This window comes from Phaethon lepturus, unplaced genomic scaffold (genome assembly GCF_000687285.1).
Source record: "Phaethon lepturus isolate BGI_N335 unplaced genomic scaffold, ASM68728v1 scaffold7857, whole genome shotgun sequence".
Taxonomy (NCBI): domain Eukaryota; kingdom Metazoa; phylum Chordata; class Aves; order Phaethontiformes; family Phaethontidae; genus Phaethon; species Phaethon lepturus.
The window spans coordinates 64,598-82,000 of NW_010551061.1; the positions used below are offsets into that span (position 1 = coordinate 64,598).

The 17,403-nt window shown below is 37.6% G+C and overlaps 1 protein-coding gene across 3 annotated transcripts; it reads right to left on the reverse strand.

Moving 5' to 3' along the window:
- Positions 1-381: 381 nt before the first annotated feature.
- Positions 382-17,123, reverse strand: LOC104623609 (cyclin-dependent kinase 11B). 3 transcript variants are annotated; one of them, XM_010290752.1, is made up of 19 exons: positions 16,993-17,123; positions 16,226-16,341; positions 15,568-15,692; positions 14,838-14,976; positions 14,129-14,259; positions 12,802-12,924; positions 11,539-11,634; positions 11,299-11,427; positions 10,403-10,468; positions 9,634-9,809; positions 8,798-8,888; positions 7,358-7,479; positions 6,903-7,008; positions 6,191-6,312; positions 5,072-5,179; positions 3,959-4,075; positions 3,536-3,684; positions 1,856-2,045; positions 382-840 (listed from the first exon to the last, which is right to left on the reverse strand). In XM_010290752.1, the coding sequence occupies exons 1-19, from the start codon at positions 17,101-17,103 to the stop codon at positions 748-750; spliced, it is 2,310 nt and encodes a 769-aa protein (XP_010289054.1). In that variant the 5' UTR covers positions 17,104-17,123; the 3' UTR covers positions 382-747. The 3 variants fall into 3 exon arrangements, with proteins under 3 accessions (XP_010289054.1, XP_010289055.1, XP_010289052.1); XM_010290753.1 differs by having other exon boundaries at positions 15,595-15,692; positions 16,993-17,103; XM_010290750.1 differs by having other exon boundaries at positions 15,565-15,692; positions 16,993-17,103.
- Between the last annotated feature and the right edge of the window lie 280 nt (positions 17,124-17,403).

Sequence of the window (17,403 nt, forward strand, 5' to 3'; positions counted from 1 at the left end):
TTATAAAACAATAGAGTACTTCTTTTGCACCAGTGCCACTGTAAATACATGTAGACAACACATCAAAGAGTGTTCAGCTCAGTAGTGCACCCAAAAATATTGTCAGCGAGTATCGAGCCCAACCCAGCCTAGCTCTCTCCAAGGCACATGACAGGAAAGAAACCTCAGAACTGCTGGGTTTTTTCCCTAATTAGACTCAGACACATACAATTTACTTAAAACAAGAAAACAAACAGTCTGGCCCAGGCTGACAATACACTGTAATAGTGTCAGCAGAGATCTGGGGGCAGCAGGGTGAATAAGTTTCCACTCTAGAAGATTTAATGCCACCAACATCCAAGTTTGCTGTATGTGAAGTAATGAAATCCTTCACACTGTTAAACAATTAAAAATGTATTTTAATTCTACAAATTTACAAGGAAAAAAACAAAACAGAACAAAACCCAACAAAAAAAAAGATAAAAATAAACCACAAACTCTTCCAGGATTGTACTTCAAGTTTTCCTTTGTCAAATTTTGTAACGATCCTTGGCTTTTCAGGTTAATTCCAGTCCTCTAATGGAATGCAGCAGTTATATTCCACACCCAGCCAAGAGTCTTTGAATCTGTGACGACATTTGACTTTCCCTCTGAAAAACATCTAGTCTCCCTGACGTGAAGAACAGAACTGGGGCACTCAGAAATCCACTCACGTGAATGGTTCTCTTGTTTGTTTGTTTTTTTTTTTTTTCACCGTTCATGTTGAGTTTAAAACTTGAGGCTGAAACCAGGCCCTGCAGCAGATGCTCCTTGATTTGTGGTGGTCAGATGAAAACCTGTGTCTTTCAGATCATCATCACCCTGTGAAAAGCAAACACAATTCATTTCTTAGTAAGTGTCTGTGCAGATGTGTTTACCTCTCCAACACAAAAAATCTAAAAAACAACAACAAAAAGTATCTTTAGGAGATGAGAAATAAATGTATGTGTCATAGCTAAGGACGATGCAGAGTGTTATTCATGATCTTTAAACATTGCTATTTCAAAAGTTATCTTTTCTAAAGACATCTCAAGTGTATTCCTGCTTTGTATACCTACTTTTGACTGCACAAATAAAAGACGAAAAAAAATTGTGAACACACTGTATAAATAAGTGTAAACTACGCTTATTCAGCATCTGATGAAACACTCTGCATATCCTCCATGTCAATTTTTATACCCTCCATAATCAAGGCTGAACAAACTTTTAGGCTACTTCATCTGTTAAATTGGGCACAACTGCACAGCGCCATTTCATGTATGCTGAGACATGGAAATATAATTAAGGCACCTGAGACTGTAACATACTTACAAGGGCATCTCTTTCAGCCAGTTTTTTTTCAAAATGGGCAGCACAATCCCCACAGATAGAAAGAACAGCAGCTTTCCCTTTTTTGACGAATTCTCCAAATATTGGAAAAAGGAGAGTGTTTCTATCCAGAAGATACACATAACTTTAACCGGGCTTTTTTTTTCCCCAAAAAATAAATTTGTGGCTTTGAAAGCTTAGTTGAAAGTGTAAGACAATGTACACTTTCAAAAGAAAAACTGTTCTGCACTGTGATAAAACCAGGCATCATTTCTTTCTTAGATTATGTACTGAAATTATGATTCTGTGAATACAACAGCAATTGGACCTGCCCTTTGAAAGGAACAGAGGGAAATCGGGACTTCAATAGTGTCTTTTTTATACAAGTACAGGTGAGTCTCAGGATCCCAAGCAAGCCCCAGAAAGCTAACAAAATGCAGTCCACATGAACTTCTCTCCAAAATCAGGATTTGGACATGTCTGAGGACATCAGAAGTCTAGGACAGTTGCCTCAATCTGCTATGCTTACCAATTGACTATATCCAAGGCCTCCCTCAGGGGGTCGTGGGCTAGTGCCACGTTTTACCCTTTGTTGTTCACTTTTTGCTGGCCAGGTGGGAAACATGGAGGGGTCAATAGGAAGGGGAGTCTCTCTGAAATACTCATGCTTCAAACCGTCTTCGGCAGTAATTCTTCTGGCTGGGTAGTATGTCAAAAAGCTGAGAAGAATTTAGAAATTAAACAGGGAAGATGAGAGCAGAAAGAAAAATTTTAGCACCAAAATTACAAACCCTTCAGAAACACGATTTAGAATTTTCAGATTTTTAACAAAGAATTCTATTAATGGCTATGATTGCTGACATATGGGTGATCTAATTTAAAAGCATGCTTCCTACATGAACCTATAATTAATGGAACTACGTATCAGAAGTAGCTTTTGTAGGGATCTGTTTACAGAGGTATAAATGGTTAGACACCTCAGAAGCTATGGGTAGTCAGATATAGCTCAAAAGGGATCCAGGATGGTTCAATTAAGATATTTTACAATGCTGCTTTGCTTTTTAGATAAGACAACTGAGATTATATTGATACACTATGTTACAGTATTTTGTGGTGTAACTTAACTGTACAGCTTGTGGTTATTATTTTAAACCTTTTGCAACACAGAAACATGTTGCACCCTACTATTCATCCTATCAAACAGTATTTGGCCCAGACTATGTAAATGCTTTTATATCCGAGATTTGTACATGCAGTGAGTTCCACTGACTTATGTACACTTACTCATGTGCTTGTGCAAGTTCCAGGCCCATATGATTATAGTGGTGTCATTCTGACCCAAAATAACAAAGACATAGCCCTTTCATAACCAAAACAATTAAGAAGTAGATGACACTGGCTATGACATCCGTCTTTATTAAGATAAGTTGTGCTTGGACTTTCTGAAAGGTTATCTAACTTCCAATAATTATTCAGAACTCTTAAAAAACCTGGAGCAGCTTAATTCTTAACAGGTGGAAAGACTAAAAATCCCCCTTTAAAAAAAAAAAAAAAGAGACAAGTTCTAAGTAAGGTCTGAAACTCAAATCATTCCCACTACTTCATGTCATGAATTTTAAAGGGAATATTAGAGGAGGGAGGGGAACAAAAATCTCTCAAGCCATTGTCAACCTTTAAAAGAAAAATTAATTGGAATGCAATCAGAATGCACCAGTAGAGTTAGTTAAAAGGACTGCCAGAACATCGGATGTCACCAAACTCATGAACTTTGAAAATCTAGGAAAAAAATAATACTATTTTCCTAAGTCTTTAATATGATCTCTAGCATGTACTGCTTTTTTTCTTTTTTTCAGTTGTAATTGTTTTAACAAGACCCATGAGCAGACTCACCACATAATTAAATAGGACATGAATGAGCTAAAACTACTACTGAAACACTTTTCTATTGTTCTAGGATATAGGTGTGCAAGAATAACCTTGGACTGAGGTTTAACAGCAGGTGTTAAGAGCATGGTAAACTGTATAAAGCTGCTGTGAGAGCACGAGGGATAGCATTGCAAGGAATGTCACAGACAAATTTCAAATGCATCAGTATGTTTTGACAAGGTTAAATGCACTGAGATACCATGCCGCACTACAAGTCATTTTCCACCACTATCATAGCATGTGAACACATTTTCCCAAGGATGCCCTAGAAGCTAGCACTTACTTGTTCATCAGATCAAACCCTTGATCAGAGAGGAGTGCTCCAAATCTCTTGCGCAGATTGTTATAGGGATATTCTGTGAACGTCATCTTCTTTACTGCTGGCAGCTCATTGTAACCAGGCCAGATTTTTTCGCTTGGAGTACCCAGATCCTGTAAATTAAAATGTCTCCTTAATAAACTCATTCTAGAGTGCAACTCTTCTGCTTATTCATTATGTAGCTATAGGAGTTGGTAAGTATCCAGAGAAAACAGATGAAACACAAATCAGGATCTTAGCCTCCTATAAACATTGTAGAACAAGAATGAGAGTAATGATTAAGGCTGAATCTGTCAAAGAGCAGCAAGCACTTTTAATTTCTTACTACTCCAATGTACCTGCCTCTAAAACCAGTCAGTTAGAAACCAAGGTTGTTAAAAATGTTACCTTAAAAACTTTGTTAATCTGGTCTATTTCTGACTTCCCTGGAAACAGTGGTTTCTGCGTTAACAGCTCTCCAAATATACACCCTACTGACCACATGTCTATCGCCGTCGAGTATTCCTGAAAAGAAGGAATATATTATACCTTATAAAATCAGTAAGATACTTTCACTGAGTTTTTTAGGGTTTTGTTGTTGGGGGGTGGTGGAGGGTTGATTTGGTTTTTTCCCCTAAAGATTCTACCCCTCTGAACAGAATACACACAATCATTCTGATACCCAAGGCACAGGTCTCAAATGTATTTATTTAAAAGTTAAAATTACTGTGAATTATAAGATGAGTAATACCCAATACACAAATACTTCAGGATGAAACATTAAAGTCTCCACAATGCTGCTTTTCTTTTTCACTCACAAACACACCATCACAACTAGCAAACCATTCTAACTTACACTGTCTTTCACAGAAATCAATAGCCCTTATTTTGCCACAACAGCAATCTCAAGTTGTGGGCACAAAACCTGGTCTCCATGGTACACCTCTGCTCTTAAATGTAGCCATTTCTCCTATTACAAAAACATCTTTGAAAGGTACCATAGGGCTGCTCTTACTTTTTCACCCTTTTTTTTTTCTGGTGGTAGTACACAGTTCTTGTCACTGAAGCCCTACAAAACCCTACTGATTTCATCCAGGTTTCAGTTATGAAACAGGTAACCAGTAGGGAACATTGCCAGAATGTTGCCAATACCTTGTTCTGCTCTCAGATGTCACAAATTTTAGAGTAAGGTTAAAAAAAAAAAAAAAAAAAAAAAAAAAAAAATCCCGCGGCCTATGATCACAGTGACAATTTCCACCAAGCCACAAGAAGTCCAGCAGCACTACCGCATCAGCATTCTAAAGGAGAACAACTCAATTTGTCACCCACCAACCTTTCATCTGTGGACGATGGAACGTTTTTAGCTGTGTTATTAAGAAAAATAATACTGAAGATTCAGAATTTCCACTTCTAAATCAATATAAAGAACCAAGCATACTCATACGCTGTTTGCAAATTGTAAAACAAAGTTAGTCTGAAGAGTCATTCCTCTAGCAGCCAGAGGAACGAGAAGAAACATACCTTAGCTCCAAGCAGCAACTCTGGAGCCCTGTACCAAAGCGTCACAACCACTGGCGTGTAAGGCTTCAGTGGAGATCCATATTCTCGGGCTAGTCCAAAATCTCCAACCTAAATGAAAACCGGTAATCAGCAATATTTCCAACATTTACCATACCGTTTACTAACAGTGCCAATATGTGTTGGCCATGTTGGCTATTTGCAGGGCTTCCAGCCTTCAAAAACAGCCACGCAGAATACTGTTTCCTCACAGGCCTTCCTTGTCTTTTTCCACTGAAGGGAAAAAAACATTTTTCCCTTCCTGAGGCGAAGCAAGAGTTCCTGTTATTGATCACCTTGACAGAAAGCTTATATGGCAGGGGAAAAAACAAAGCCAAACAACAATAGATGCTGGCTTCAACTTTGCAAGCAAGAAAAAAAACCCTCAAAGTCCAGTTCTTCTGAGAAAGGGAAAGGCTTAATAACAATAACGGCTGTAAGATGTAAACAATGGCAATATACAATTGGTATCTAAAATTTAGAAGTAAAAATTGAAGTGTTATGATGTGATCTGATTAGTACTGCTTTTCTCTTAGATTTTTGTAGGAAGTCAGTGAAGGATAGATCGATTTTTAAAGCATGCAACTTTTTTTTTAAAGACTTTTTCTTTGTAAAGAGAATCTCCATCTCCACCAGTAACTGTACAGTTCAGCACTACTACAGAGATTTATATTCTCTATTAAGCCTCACAATCTCTCAAGTTGAAAAAGCAACCCCAGTTCAAACACTATGATGCTGACATAGAAAAAGTAAGTGACACTGTCACACATACGGTATGCTGCATCACCAGGAAGAGAACACTGCTCAGGCTTCTAATCATGCTATAAAGAATTCAGTATTCACTAGACCACACTTACTAATCACAACCTACCATAAATCTTACAGTTGTGGCAAGGCAGTCTCATGACTTGACTTCAACAGTAAAGTCCACTCTTTCACAACTGCATGTTTTGCAAGCCACAACTCATACCTTTTAAAGGCTGATGCAAAACACTCTATCCGCCTCATGATACAGCTATAATGCAGCGTAATTCTGCAATTCAAGCTTTTTCCTAAGTGTGGTGTATTTCATGTAATTCTTACTTTTAAAATGCCTGAATGACTGAGTAACAGGTTGGAAGTTTTCAAGTCTCGGTGAAGTATCCAGTTGTCGTGAAGATGCTTGACTCCTCGCAGTAACTGAATCATCAAGGTTTTCACTTCACCTGAAATGATAAGCAGCAGCAAATACGTTCAAGAGAAGAAATCTACCTTTAATTGTTTTTTGTTTGGAGAACAGGGAAGGGGGCAGGGGGAAGAAAGGGTCGTCAAGTTAAAAGCACAGTACAGACTGCACCATAAAACGAGCAGTTAAACCCACAGAGCTGCCAATAAAGCAAAATTAACTTGGACAGCTGGAATGCATCCAAATAATGCTCAGAAATTAATGCCTCAAAAAACACAGGAACTGGCCAAAATTAAAACCCAGTGTTTTCTTCCGGTTTAACACAGGGGAAACTCCCTCCATTTCACACCTGAACCTCCATGTCACCCTAAGCATGCACACTGGATTCATTGGCCAATATCACTATGAATATCAGCACTCACAGCCTACGTTCCTATCTTAACTTGTATCAGTAAAAGCAGACCAAACAGAAAAAAAAAACAATGAAGTCTCTATTCCAAAGAACACTCATAAGACATTTCAAGGCAGTACATGTCAATACAAAGCTAGTTCCTGACATCAGTACAGCCCAAAGACACTGAGGGCCAGTTTTCAAGTTTTAAGAATTGAGGAGTCTATGCCAAACAGTACCTGGTAGAAATGGTTGCTTCATTGTTTCCATCAGACTCTTGAGATCATGTTCTACATAGTTCATTACAATATAGATTTTATCCATATTACTACCTACAACAATTTCCTAAAACACAGAAACAAATGATCAAAACAAGCACACAGTATTTAAAAAGCAAGCAAATATGAATTTTAGAAATTTACAGGCAAGAGGATAAATGGAGCCTGCCATTGGTAAAATCCATAGAAAATGTATTTTTCTATGGAAAAAAACTCCAACAGCTCATTTTTGCAAAACATCAGATTATGCAGAGACAAGCACTGTCCACTTAGTTTTATGGGTAGTACAACTGTACAACTGTTTAGAGAAAGAAGCTCTGCTAGGAATGCTAACATTTTTATACGGCGTCTTAAAGGCTAAGAGGCAGTTATTTCAAGGACAAAAATACTTCTGAAATAGAAGATTGTGGCCTTACTCTGACAGTCACAATATTTAGATGTTGTGCTTTCAGAATAGTATTTATTTCTCTAAGAGAAGTAATGGGAAAGCCTTCCTTTTCCTTTTCCATTTTCAGTCGCTTCAGAGCCACAATTTCATCTGCAAAGAAACCAGAATTATTAACTGCAGACTTCCTATCACATTGCTAATAAAATACACGCTAAGAGGTCCCCCAGTGTTCTGTCAATAATTTATCTGAATGAAAAACATTACTCAAGACATTATGTTAAGCCAGGAAGCAGAGTCAGTCTCACATTAGCAAAGTAAAAACAACCCACCACCACAAGATTGCCAACAAAACAAGCCCATGGTAGTTGTCCAGGAAGCAAGTGAACTCGGAGAAACCACTAGCCAGCTGTGTACTTCCACTCCCTGAAGGAGACCAAATGGTCTTCTTATTCTAAAATAAACGGGGAAAGGTATCCAGAATTTAAACCTGTCACCAAAATCACAGCTTGTCAGTTGGAACCTGAGAATAACCCTGATTTTTGTCTAGGTCTGCTTTGGAACATAGTTCTTTTCACAAGCGCTCTTCACCATCTGCCAACTCTATTTAAAACTCTCGGTGTTTAATTTACTGTGCTACAGTTGCCCTTGAAAACGACCAGCTTGCTAGAAAGTAATATCTCACTAGTGATAGCAACACTACAGGGAAACTGAGGTCAGAGCCAAAAAAACAGACTGTATCTTGCTGTGCATTATCTTTTTCCAGGAAAAAAGAAGTGCTGCACTAACATAACTACTTTTGTTGAATTATCAAAGCAAATATTTCTTTCAATTGAGAAATCACCACGGAAGGGGAACATATAAATGACTTGATGGTTGGCTCTTGCACCATACACAGGAAATGCAGTAACTTCTTCAAGACACTTGCTATTACAAACCAGATAAGCAAAGAGATTGAGTTTAAAAAATATAAATTCACTGTATACACAAGAAGTGGTTTTCTGAGAGGGAGCTTAAAAAAAGAAAAGAATTAATTTTCTTTCTACAGCAAAATACTGCAATGTACACTCACTGCACACCAGCTGCTGCTTTATGAAATCTCTAATGGGTAGTTCTACCAGTGACATCTGGTGGAACGCTTGCATCAAATCTCAAAAACTTCCAACCTGGTAACTATCTACAGCAGATCTCAAGCCAGAAATAACTGCCTATTGAGCCAGAAACTGAAATTGTGTTAATTGCTCTACGCCATTCATGGCCAATACAGAGATTATTTCCGAACTCAAAAAGCCGCAAGTGAAGCCCTTATGTCAAAGCCCACATCCTATTAAAAAGCATAGATTATTCCTGATACAGAAGAAAGTAGACAGATTGTGTTCATCAATGAACAATGCAGAACCATAATTTGCATACAATTGCAGCCCTAAATAAAATACTGTGAAGATAATTACTGCAGACCACTTATACTAACCAGTCTTCTTGTCTTTTGCTCTGTACACTACACCGTACGTTCCTTCTTCAATCCTGTTCAAACACTGAAATTCCTCCACGCTGCGACATCCCTGAAAAAACAGATGAACAACATTTACTCCTCCAGCATCTGGGGGAGGCTTTTGCTGAGGTTTTTTTAGTGAGGCATAAGGTAAACTTCAACAGCTTCACAGGAATAGTTAAAATTTACCAAGAGAGTTCAACAATACGGCTATTCCTTGTCGGAAAGGTATCTTTGGGGCTTATTTTTACTTGGATCTCTAAAGGAATCCTGGACAGAGTCAGTGTTTTAGTAGATTAACTAAATTAGTTCATTAACTCTTCACTCATTCACTCTGCCACAGAATAAACTCAAATTCCTGCCACAATAGCAAAGTCAGCAACTTAGCACCTTAGACTGATACCTTTCACATAGTTTAATTAATAAAAATAGGCTTTCTCTTCATATTTCTACACTTTGCTTTTGGCTACAAAAAGAATAACTACCCGTCAGTTTCTACTCACGTTAAAAGAACTCTTCTCTCACGTGTCTGTTTTCAGATAGCAATACCAAAATACCAGATTATATGTATAATTACATTCTTATCTATATCTAAAAGAGTAATCTCCTTTTTTGCTCCATGCACATTTTTTCCTTGTCAAAAAAAGACAGCAATATTTCACATAGAAATGTGTATTTTGTGATGTTGAGTTACTATGGCATATGCTGCCCATAAACTACCTCAGGTACAAGTATGTACTTATGATGTTAACAAAGCAGCCAGGGAGATCCATTTGCCTATGATATTCTCAAGCATCCTTTAAGTGATCCTCTACCTGAAGCGCAGGAAGATACTTTGGAAGCTCTTGTTTCAGTTCAATGGGGGAGGAAGCTGGTGAGTCAGGAATATACTCTCCTTCTGTCATTGCATTGGATTGAGGGGTACCCTCCCCTACTTCCTCCTCTTCTACTTCGCTTCCTGCCGAATCTCGGTCAAACCTCGACTCTGTAACTTTAAAAGTCAGAATCAGTCGTGGAAAGAGGGAGCCGCTCGGAACAATTAAATTCAGCTTTAGACAAATAAGGGTAGTGAAACACTGATCACTATGCCGAGGCAGGTGTGCAACTTAAGTTACTATATCAATAAAGATCAATGAGAAGCCTAATTTCTCCTCTTTGCAGAGACGACGCTTTCAAGAACTCGTTTGCAGTCACGTACATACAACTTCCAGTGTTAAATACAGCATGACAGAAAAATAAATCTTTACACTACCAGAATGAGAGAGAAAACTGACCCAGTATATCTCATTCTGATTGCAAAGCTTTTTGGATGAGAGGACAGGACAAGAGACCCAAAATGAAAAAGAAGGAAACGTTAGCTCATTAGACTAGGATCTGATTTCCTCTAAACATAGACCTTGGAACAGATTTCAAGGAATTTCTGATTCTGACATAAGAATGGCCCCAAAATGCCAAATATATGATACTTTAGAAAGATGGCAAAACTGCAACAAGAAATACATTTAAAATATTTAGAAATATTTGTAGAAACAGATTTATTTGACTGCCAAACACTTCTTTAGATATTCAGTATTTGCATTGTACCAACTGGGATGTGGTTTCCATTCTCCCGTTCCTCCTCTTCACTCATTTCTTCCTCGCTCACCTCCTCTGCAAAACAGAATCAAGTTCAACTGAATAAACTCAACACTTCTGTAGTTCCTTGTAAGGCAGATCACTATTGAAATGCTCTTCTAACTCACCTGGCCTTCTTCACTACCTAATTAGTGACCTCATACTTCTGTTTCACTTGGAAAGCAAATGCTTCCCCTAACTCAACAGAACTGCACCTTTCAGCTTCCAGCAGGGAATACAATTCCTACCAATTATCTGGGAATTCGGGGATGGGGGCAGGTGAATAAATTAAGTCAGGAAACTTATTAATATTTGCTTATTAACTGCAATTGATTTTAAAGAAATATACCCAGCCATCAGAGCATGCTTTTGTGCCCTTTCTTTACTAATTAATTACAAGAATGGCTGTAAGTAGACTTTTTTACTAAACATTTCTATTATGTTCATTTACTAGCATTAAAAAAAAAAAATCTGAAATTTGCAACTGCAAGTAATTCAAAATGACAGGCATATTTATATTTCACCACCCCCCCCAAATAAGTGCAGAATTGTTCTCTACAGAATATTTGTTGTGTTAAAAAATTACTTAAACTGTTAGCCTTGCACCACTTTGTAAGACAAAAATGGCTTTCAGTTTTCTAATCTGGCTTCTTAGATGAATAATTGTGAATAATTGCTATTACCACTATATAAAAGGATAGAATATGACTTGTACTTGGGTATTTTTTTTTCTTTTTAGTTATCTTGACCTGCGAGGTCTCAGCGTATCCTAGACTAACAGAAAAGGAAAATGACAAAATAAAATAATACAGAATGAGAAACAAAATCATAGAGCAGGTCCTAGAATGGCGTGTTATGTTACTCACCAGCTGACTGCTCAGACACTTCCTCAGAATTGCTTCCCGTCTCCTCCTCCTCCTCCTCTTCCTCTCCTTCTTCCTCAGAACCTTCACTGCTGGACTCTTCCTCCTCTTCTTCTGAGCCTGATCCAGATTCTGTTCAGGAATAATCAAACACATAACTAAGTAAGCACGCACTCTTACAACAGTGTTTCCTCAACAAACAACTGTACAATTAAGAACATCTACTAAATTGCATTTAATCACCTGATGAAGACTCTGCTGAGCTCGTTTTTCTCTCACTGTCACTGATGTCTTGCAAGTCTGAAAGAGGATCTCTCTCTTCCGGTTTCTCTTCTTTTACTGTTGAGACCATGAAAATTAAAAGCAGGGTGCTGAGTATCACGTCTACTTATAAGACTCTGAAGACCCAGATAACTGCTTTAGTTTCTCTGGCCATTAAATTTGTGCTGAACAATCTGTACTGGAAATACAGAGCACTAAAAATATTTCACAAACTGTTCAAAAGACAAGCAGCTTTTCTGAATTGCAGCGGTGCAGGACCAACAGCGAAAAATGCGGAATATTGATCTTTTGGTTTTTTAAACATGATATATGCCTAAGTCCCCCTAAGAGTAATTAAAAAAAAATTACCAAAATGAAAAAAGTAATATGGTAACAAGTACCACCACAACACAGTCTCACTAATGTGTGTACATACAGCGCTTGCTATTAGTGATTACTATTCTAATGCAGTCTCTCTGGACCACCATGAAATACCATGTGTGAATAACTGTTGATCAGCTGCCTGCCTCCACCTGGAATTTCAGCTGCTTACATTCTGCAATCAGCTTATTTGAAATAGTTACACTTATTTTTACAGCTACACACTTTAACAAGGCAGACACAGAGCTTTTTCTTCTTTAACCAAAGACACTTATGTCACTTGTGCAAGTTCTCTACTCGCAGTTAGGACCTTCTAGGCATGGGAAGGACAATTTTCTGGCTTAGAAAACAAAATTCACCATCTAACCAGAATACTGCCTTAAGCATTTATTTTCTTCTACAAGATAACTATGTCAGTGATGCTTAAACTATATTGATCCCCATAAGGTAACTTTTTAAGGTAGCTTCATTCCTAACAACAAATCCAACTGGAGCTAGCATAAGCAATCCTTTTGTAATCTACAAGGGAATTAAATTACAAAATTTTTAAAATTCAGTCGGCTGCTTCTTTTATCATTGAAGTAACTCACTTTGAAACTTTTAAAATTACTACTCCTACTACTAAAAAGGAAAGATTCATTGAATTTTTCACTTGCACAATTACCTCCAAAAACAGCATTGCTTTAGAAAACAGTACATATGTATATATTCATTAATATTCCAGAATTATGCCACCACAGCTGAAGTGGACAACACTTCCAATAGAGTACCAGGGATATATATTTACTACTAAAAATTAAACACTATCCCATAACAGCTCCTCCTAGACCCCAGGTAAAGACATTATAAAGTGGCAAATGCTACCTGGTTTCCTGCTATCTCCTTGCTCAAGCTTGTCTCTTTGCTGTCGTAATGGGCTGCGACTCCAGGGTCTCATTTTTACTTTGTCTCCATATTCTTCCCTCACTGTTCTATGGTGTGCAGAAACTAGTGAAAACAAAACCGAAGAAACTGTTACATCTCCCTGCCCTAACTAGAATACTTCTGTCCACCACAACCACCTGCTTTGCATACTTCTCATTTTTCCTTACAAACTAACAGGTAATGTGGAGGAGTGAAAGGGGAACCTAACTGTATGTAGGAGAATAAAGAACTATGATTTATCTCATGCACAGTAAAATATGGGTTTGTACTACTGTACTACTTAGAGAAAGGAGCTGCCATACTTGGGGAAACAGAAGCAAGATGCCCTATGTACTACACAGTAAATACCCTGAAACTAAGGCATTAATGCCAGAGAAAGAAATGGACAGACCAGGAAGATACATAAAAGAATAAAACCAGCTAAGGTTTAGAAGAAGCTGACAGAACATTCAGAGCAATAAAAAGAACTAAAATGAAAGGCTAGATTGAGCAATATCAGTGTAAATACCAAGCACAAAAAGGAGCTGTTCTGTATGAGCTGAACTAGAAAGAATAGCAATAAATACGGCTTCCTCTGCTACACTTGACCAATCTTCACCATTTGATCACAGGAAAGGGCTCTGATTTTTACCTCTGAAAGCTGGGACAAACAGAGATCCTTTAAGCAAATATGATCCCAACTTAGATTGCAAATAATCTGATATCCTGTGCAAAGTAAGGGTTCATGTGTAGAAGTTAATTTAAATTGCTCGGTTATCCTATCTTCCCCACCTGATTCCCACTCCATCCTTTTTCATGGTTGGAGTACTTACATGATCTATCTCTCTTCTCCCTTTGAAATTTATTTCCCCAAATCCTTAAAACACTTAAATTTGAGACTTCAATCTCTTATCAAATTGGGTTAGACTCAGCCAAAGGCTTCAGAAGCAACTGGGATCATGACAGATACACACACACACACACACACAGAGACACCATCAATTACATAAATCTTGTTTCTATAGGAAACCAGACTAACAGAGAGAGGCAAAGACAGACAGTAATTACTGACTAATCAATACGCCATGATATTTAAGGCATATGACATTGTTTTATCTCCCCATGTAGAACTTAATAGTTCCCCCACCCCCGCTTTTAGAAGTTCCCCCCACTTTAATTTTTTTAAATTCTGACACTGGCCTAAGCAAAAAAATGCTTTCTATACCACCATTCCACCATTGTGTCAGCAGACAGTAAGCCCAAACAACATTTATACAGAGATAGTTACCTTCTCTTCTGGCTTCCCGTTCCTTACGCCTTTCTTCAGCTCGCCTTTCGCGTTCTTTTTGCTCTCTTTGTTCTTTTTGCTGCTCTCTGATTTTTCTCTCTCGTTCTCGCTCAAGTTGCTCCAGACGATCTCTAGAAAATAATTATTTTTTGTTACATTACAGTTCACTACAAATTCAGCTTATGAAATAAAGGAAAACTGGTTTGCTATAACAAACTGAAGGACCATTCAACTTCATAATCAGCAATACAGCTGATGGCATTATTAGTCAAAAACAGACATAGCTTTTCAGCTGATCCTTTAAAAACAGCATTTCAAAGACAAAGACCATGAGCTCTAAATCACGTGAGCTTCTGCACCCTTATCAGGATTCAAACAGAAATTAAGCAAGTTCAGTTAATAAATCCCCTGATGCTATACAAATCTAGTTCATGGGTTTGGGGTTTTTTTCATTACAGTAAAACACTGGCAATGAATTCACCTACAAGTATCTGTTGTAATGAAGCCACTTACAAAGATAATTAAAGTCAAAACACATTTTCATTAGACAACACATTCACAGGAACATGGCACTGGCATCAGACCTTACAAGTTTTTGCTCTGAATTTTTTTGTCATTTCAGAACAATGAAAGTTTAGAGATAGATTTAGAGAAGGAAGCTGTTCATATTTCTGTTGGTTTGTCACAGGGGAGGGAGGGATGGATGTACCTCTCCCTCCTGGAATGCTCCCTTGCCATTTCTCTCCGTTTCTGTCTTTCCCATTCACGACGGGCTTTATCCTGCTCTTCTCTATGTCTCTTCCTACGCTCATGTTCCCGTTCTTTCTCTTTCACTCTGGCATGTTTCCCTAAACAAACAAAAATTAATTTTGGAGTGTTACTATTCAAAATATTTAGCGTTCCTATTCTTAAAAAGCAAAACTACAAAGGATGAAACTTATGTCAACCTATTTTCACGTTCTCTGTTATTTTCTTAATGAAAAAATCCTGATCTGAAAGGGTGTGGGAAAATTCAAAGTTTGTAAGATCTTGCACAAATGCTTGCATTAAAAACAGAAAAAGGCTGTTAGTAATAGGAATACAACATGAATGTTTCTAGGAAGGGTATTTTTCCCTTTACAGTCAGGTACAAAGATCATAGCTCATCCCAGTCACTCAGTGAAGCCAGAAAGAAGCTTAACAGACTTCAAAGAGTAAAAGTAGACTCTGTCCCTGTCCCAAAGTGATTACTGTCCTCTCAAACACATATATACCCGTTTCGTTCCCATAAGGGCATTAAACATAACCAAAGAAACAATACAAGTTTAAATTGCTTTGTCTTATGCACCTAACATGTTTTCTTTAGCTTTTAGTTATTGTTACTTAATTTCTACATAGTGCCTGTTTGGCTTCACTTCGGGAAGCCACTACAGAGGTTATCCAAATGTAGTAATAACAACCTTCTGCTGAATGACTACGATGTCTACGCTTCTCTTTCCTCTTCTCATCTTTTCTATGATGGGCTTTTTCTTTCCGTGACATTTGCTGCGGTGGTTTTATAGCCAAGGAATCATCTTCTTCTCCTCTAAAATACATGACAAATTAATAAACTCAGGAAGGTTACACATACTTTCAAACAGACTGCATGTTATTTCCTCTTTTCTCCGTTTTGAAAAGAATGAATTTTTTCCTGTTTTATTAATTTATATTAAAGTTAATTTCCATAATACCCCTGAACCAAGGCATTAATAGCACCTTACAGAAAATCATAGTCACGTAGATGAGAAGTTAAGCTATTATATGCACACTTTTAATACGCAAGCAAACTACGGATGAATTAAGTACTGAAGAGAACTGAGCAGGCATGCTGCATCTTAAGCAAACTATTTCATTATTAGGTAGTGGCCAAAAGTGGACCACAATACTCTGTTAAGTCTTAATCAGTACTTCAAAGAGATACCCTGGCATGTTCTACAAACAGGAGGCAAGATGGCACATCTGCACACTAATGAAGTTGACTTTCCTGCTTCAGATATGTTTAAAACCTCTTCTCAGGACTTCTAAAGATTCATTTTATTAACTCTTTCTAAGGTAACATGGTTATTCTTTTATTCTTACCTGTCTTCCATAGAGTCTTCCCTCCTATAAGGTGAATTTCTGATTGTTATTTCCATGCGATGATCTCTCAACTCCCCCTCTTCAAGTGAATCCCGCTTTGAATCCCTATCATCTGACTGTTACAGAAATGAAAGAAAGGGCAAAACCAAAAAGCAATTAATTTTTCTGTCAAAATGAAAAAATTTAAATAGTATTCAACTCTTCCATTCCTAGCTCAAAAGCCATCCTCAACTGGTTGCACCAGTAAAGTACACTAACTTATGAAGCAGAGATTTCATAGTTCTAAGAAGCCAAAAAGCTCCATTGCCATCATAGCTGAACTTCTGTAAATTCAATGTATTTAGACAAAATTAAACATCAGTTAAGGAGGATTGCACTAACTATTGTGGGTTTTTTCCCAAAAGAACATTATTTTGTACATAATTGTACAAAACCAAATCGTAACAAAAAAGATTCAAGAGTCATTATTTAACCCCATTCCTCTATAAAATCTTTGAAAGGTGTTTATTGAATTGCAACTCCCAGTTACCTGCATCCATTTCTTTACCTTTTCTAACAAATAGCTATGAAACAAAGCACAGCGTACAACATAAAGGCAATGAGATCTTAGCAAAGCATCATATTTTTGTCAAACTTTGGAACTAGAGATCACACACACAAAACATACATGGCAGGGCAAGAAGCCTTGTTCTCATAAGAAAATGAGGATGGGCACCGAAGCTCCTCAATTTTCATCAGAAATGCTCGTATACCAAAGGGCAGCTTACATTTTTCATACGTTTTATCTCTGCCTTCTCTTCTTGCTCCTTCCTCCGTTTTTTTTCCTGAAGAATTTCATCTAAAGTTTTCACTTTCCAAGAATCCTTTTCATCACCCATTTGAGTTAAAAAAAAAAAAACAACTCTGGAAAAGAACATGACATTGATGAAACCTACACACACTACACAGGCCGAAAGAGCTATGTCTATTTTAGACTGACTTTTTATACACAAACAAACACTTAATACACCATCTTTAAGTAAAGCCAAGTGGGATTTGACTTATGCTGAACCAGAAAAGTCCGTTTTAAACCTAGAAGCACAGACAGTCTTTGCTACGAACGTAGGGACCTGTTCGAGTAAAATGAAAACACCGCCTATAAACAAGGGCCGGCGTTTCACCACCGAGGCAGATGCAGA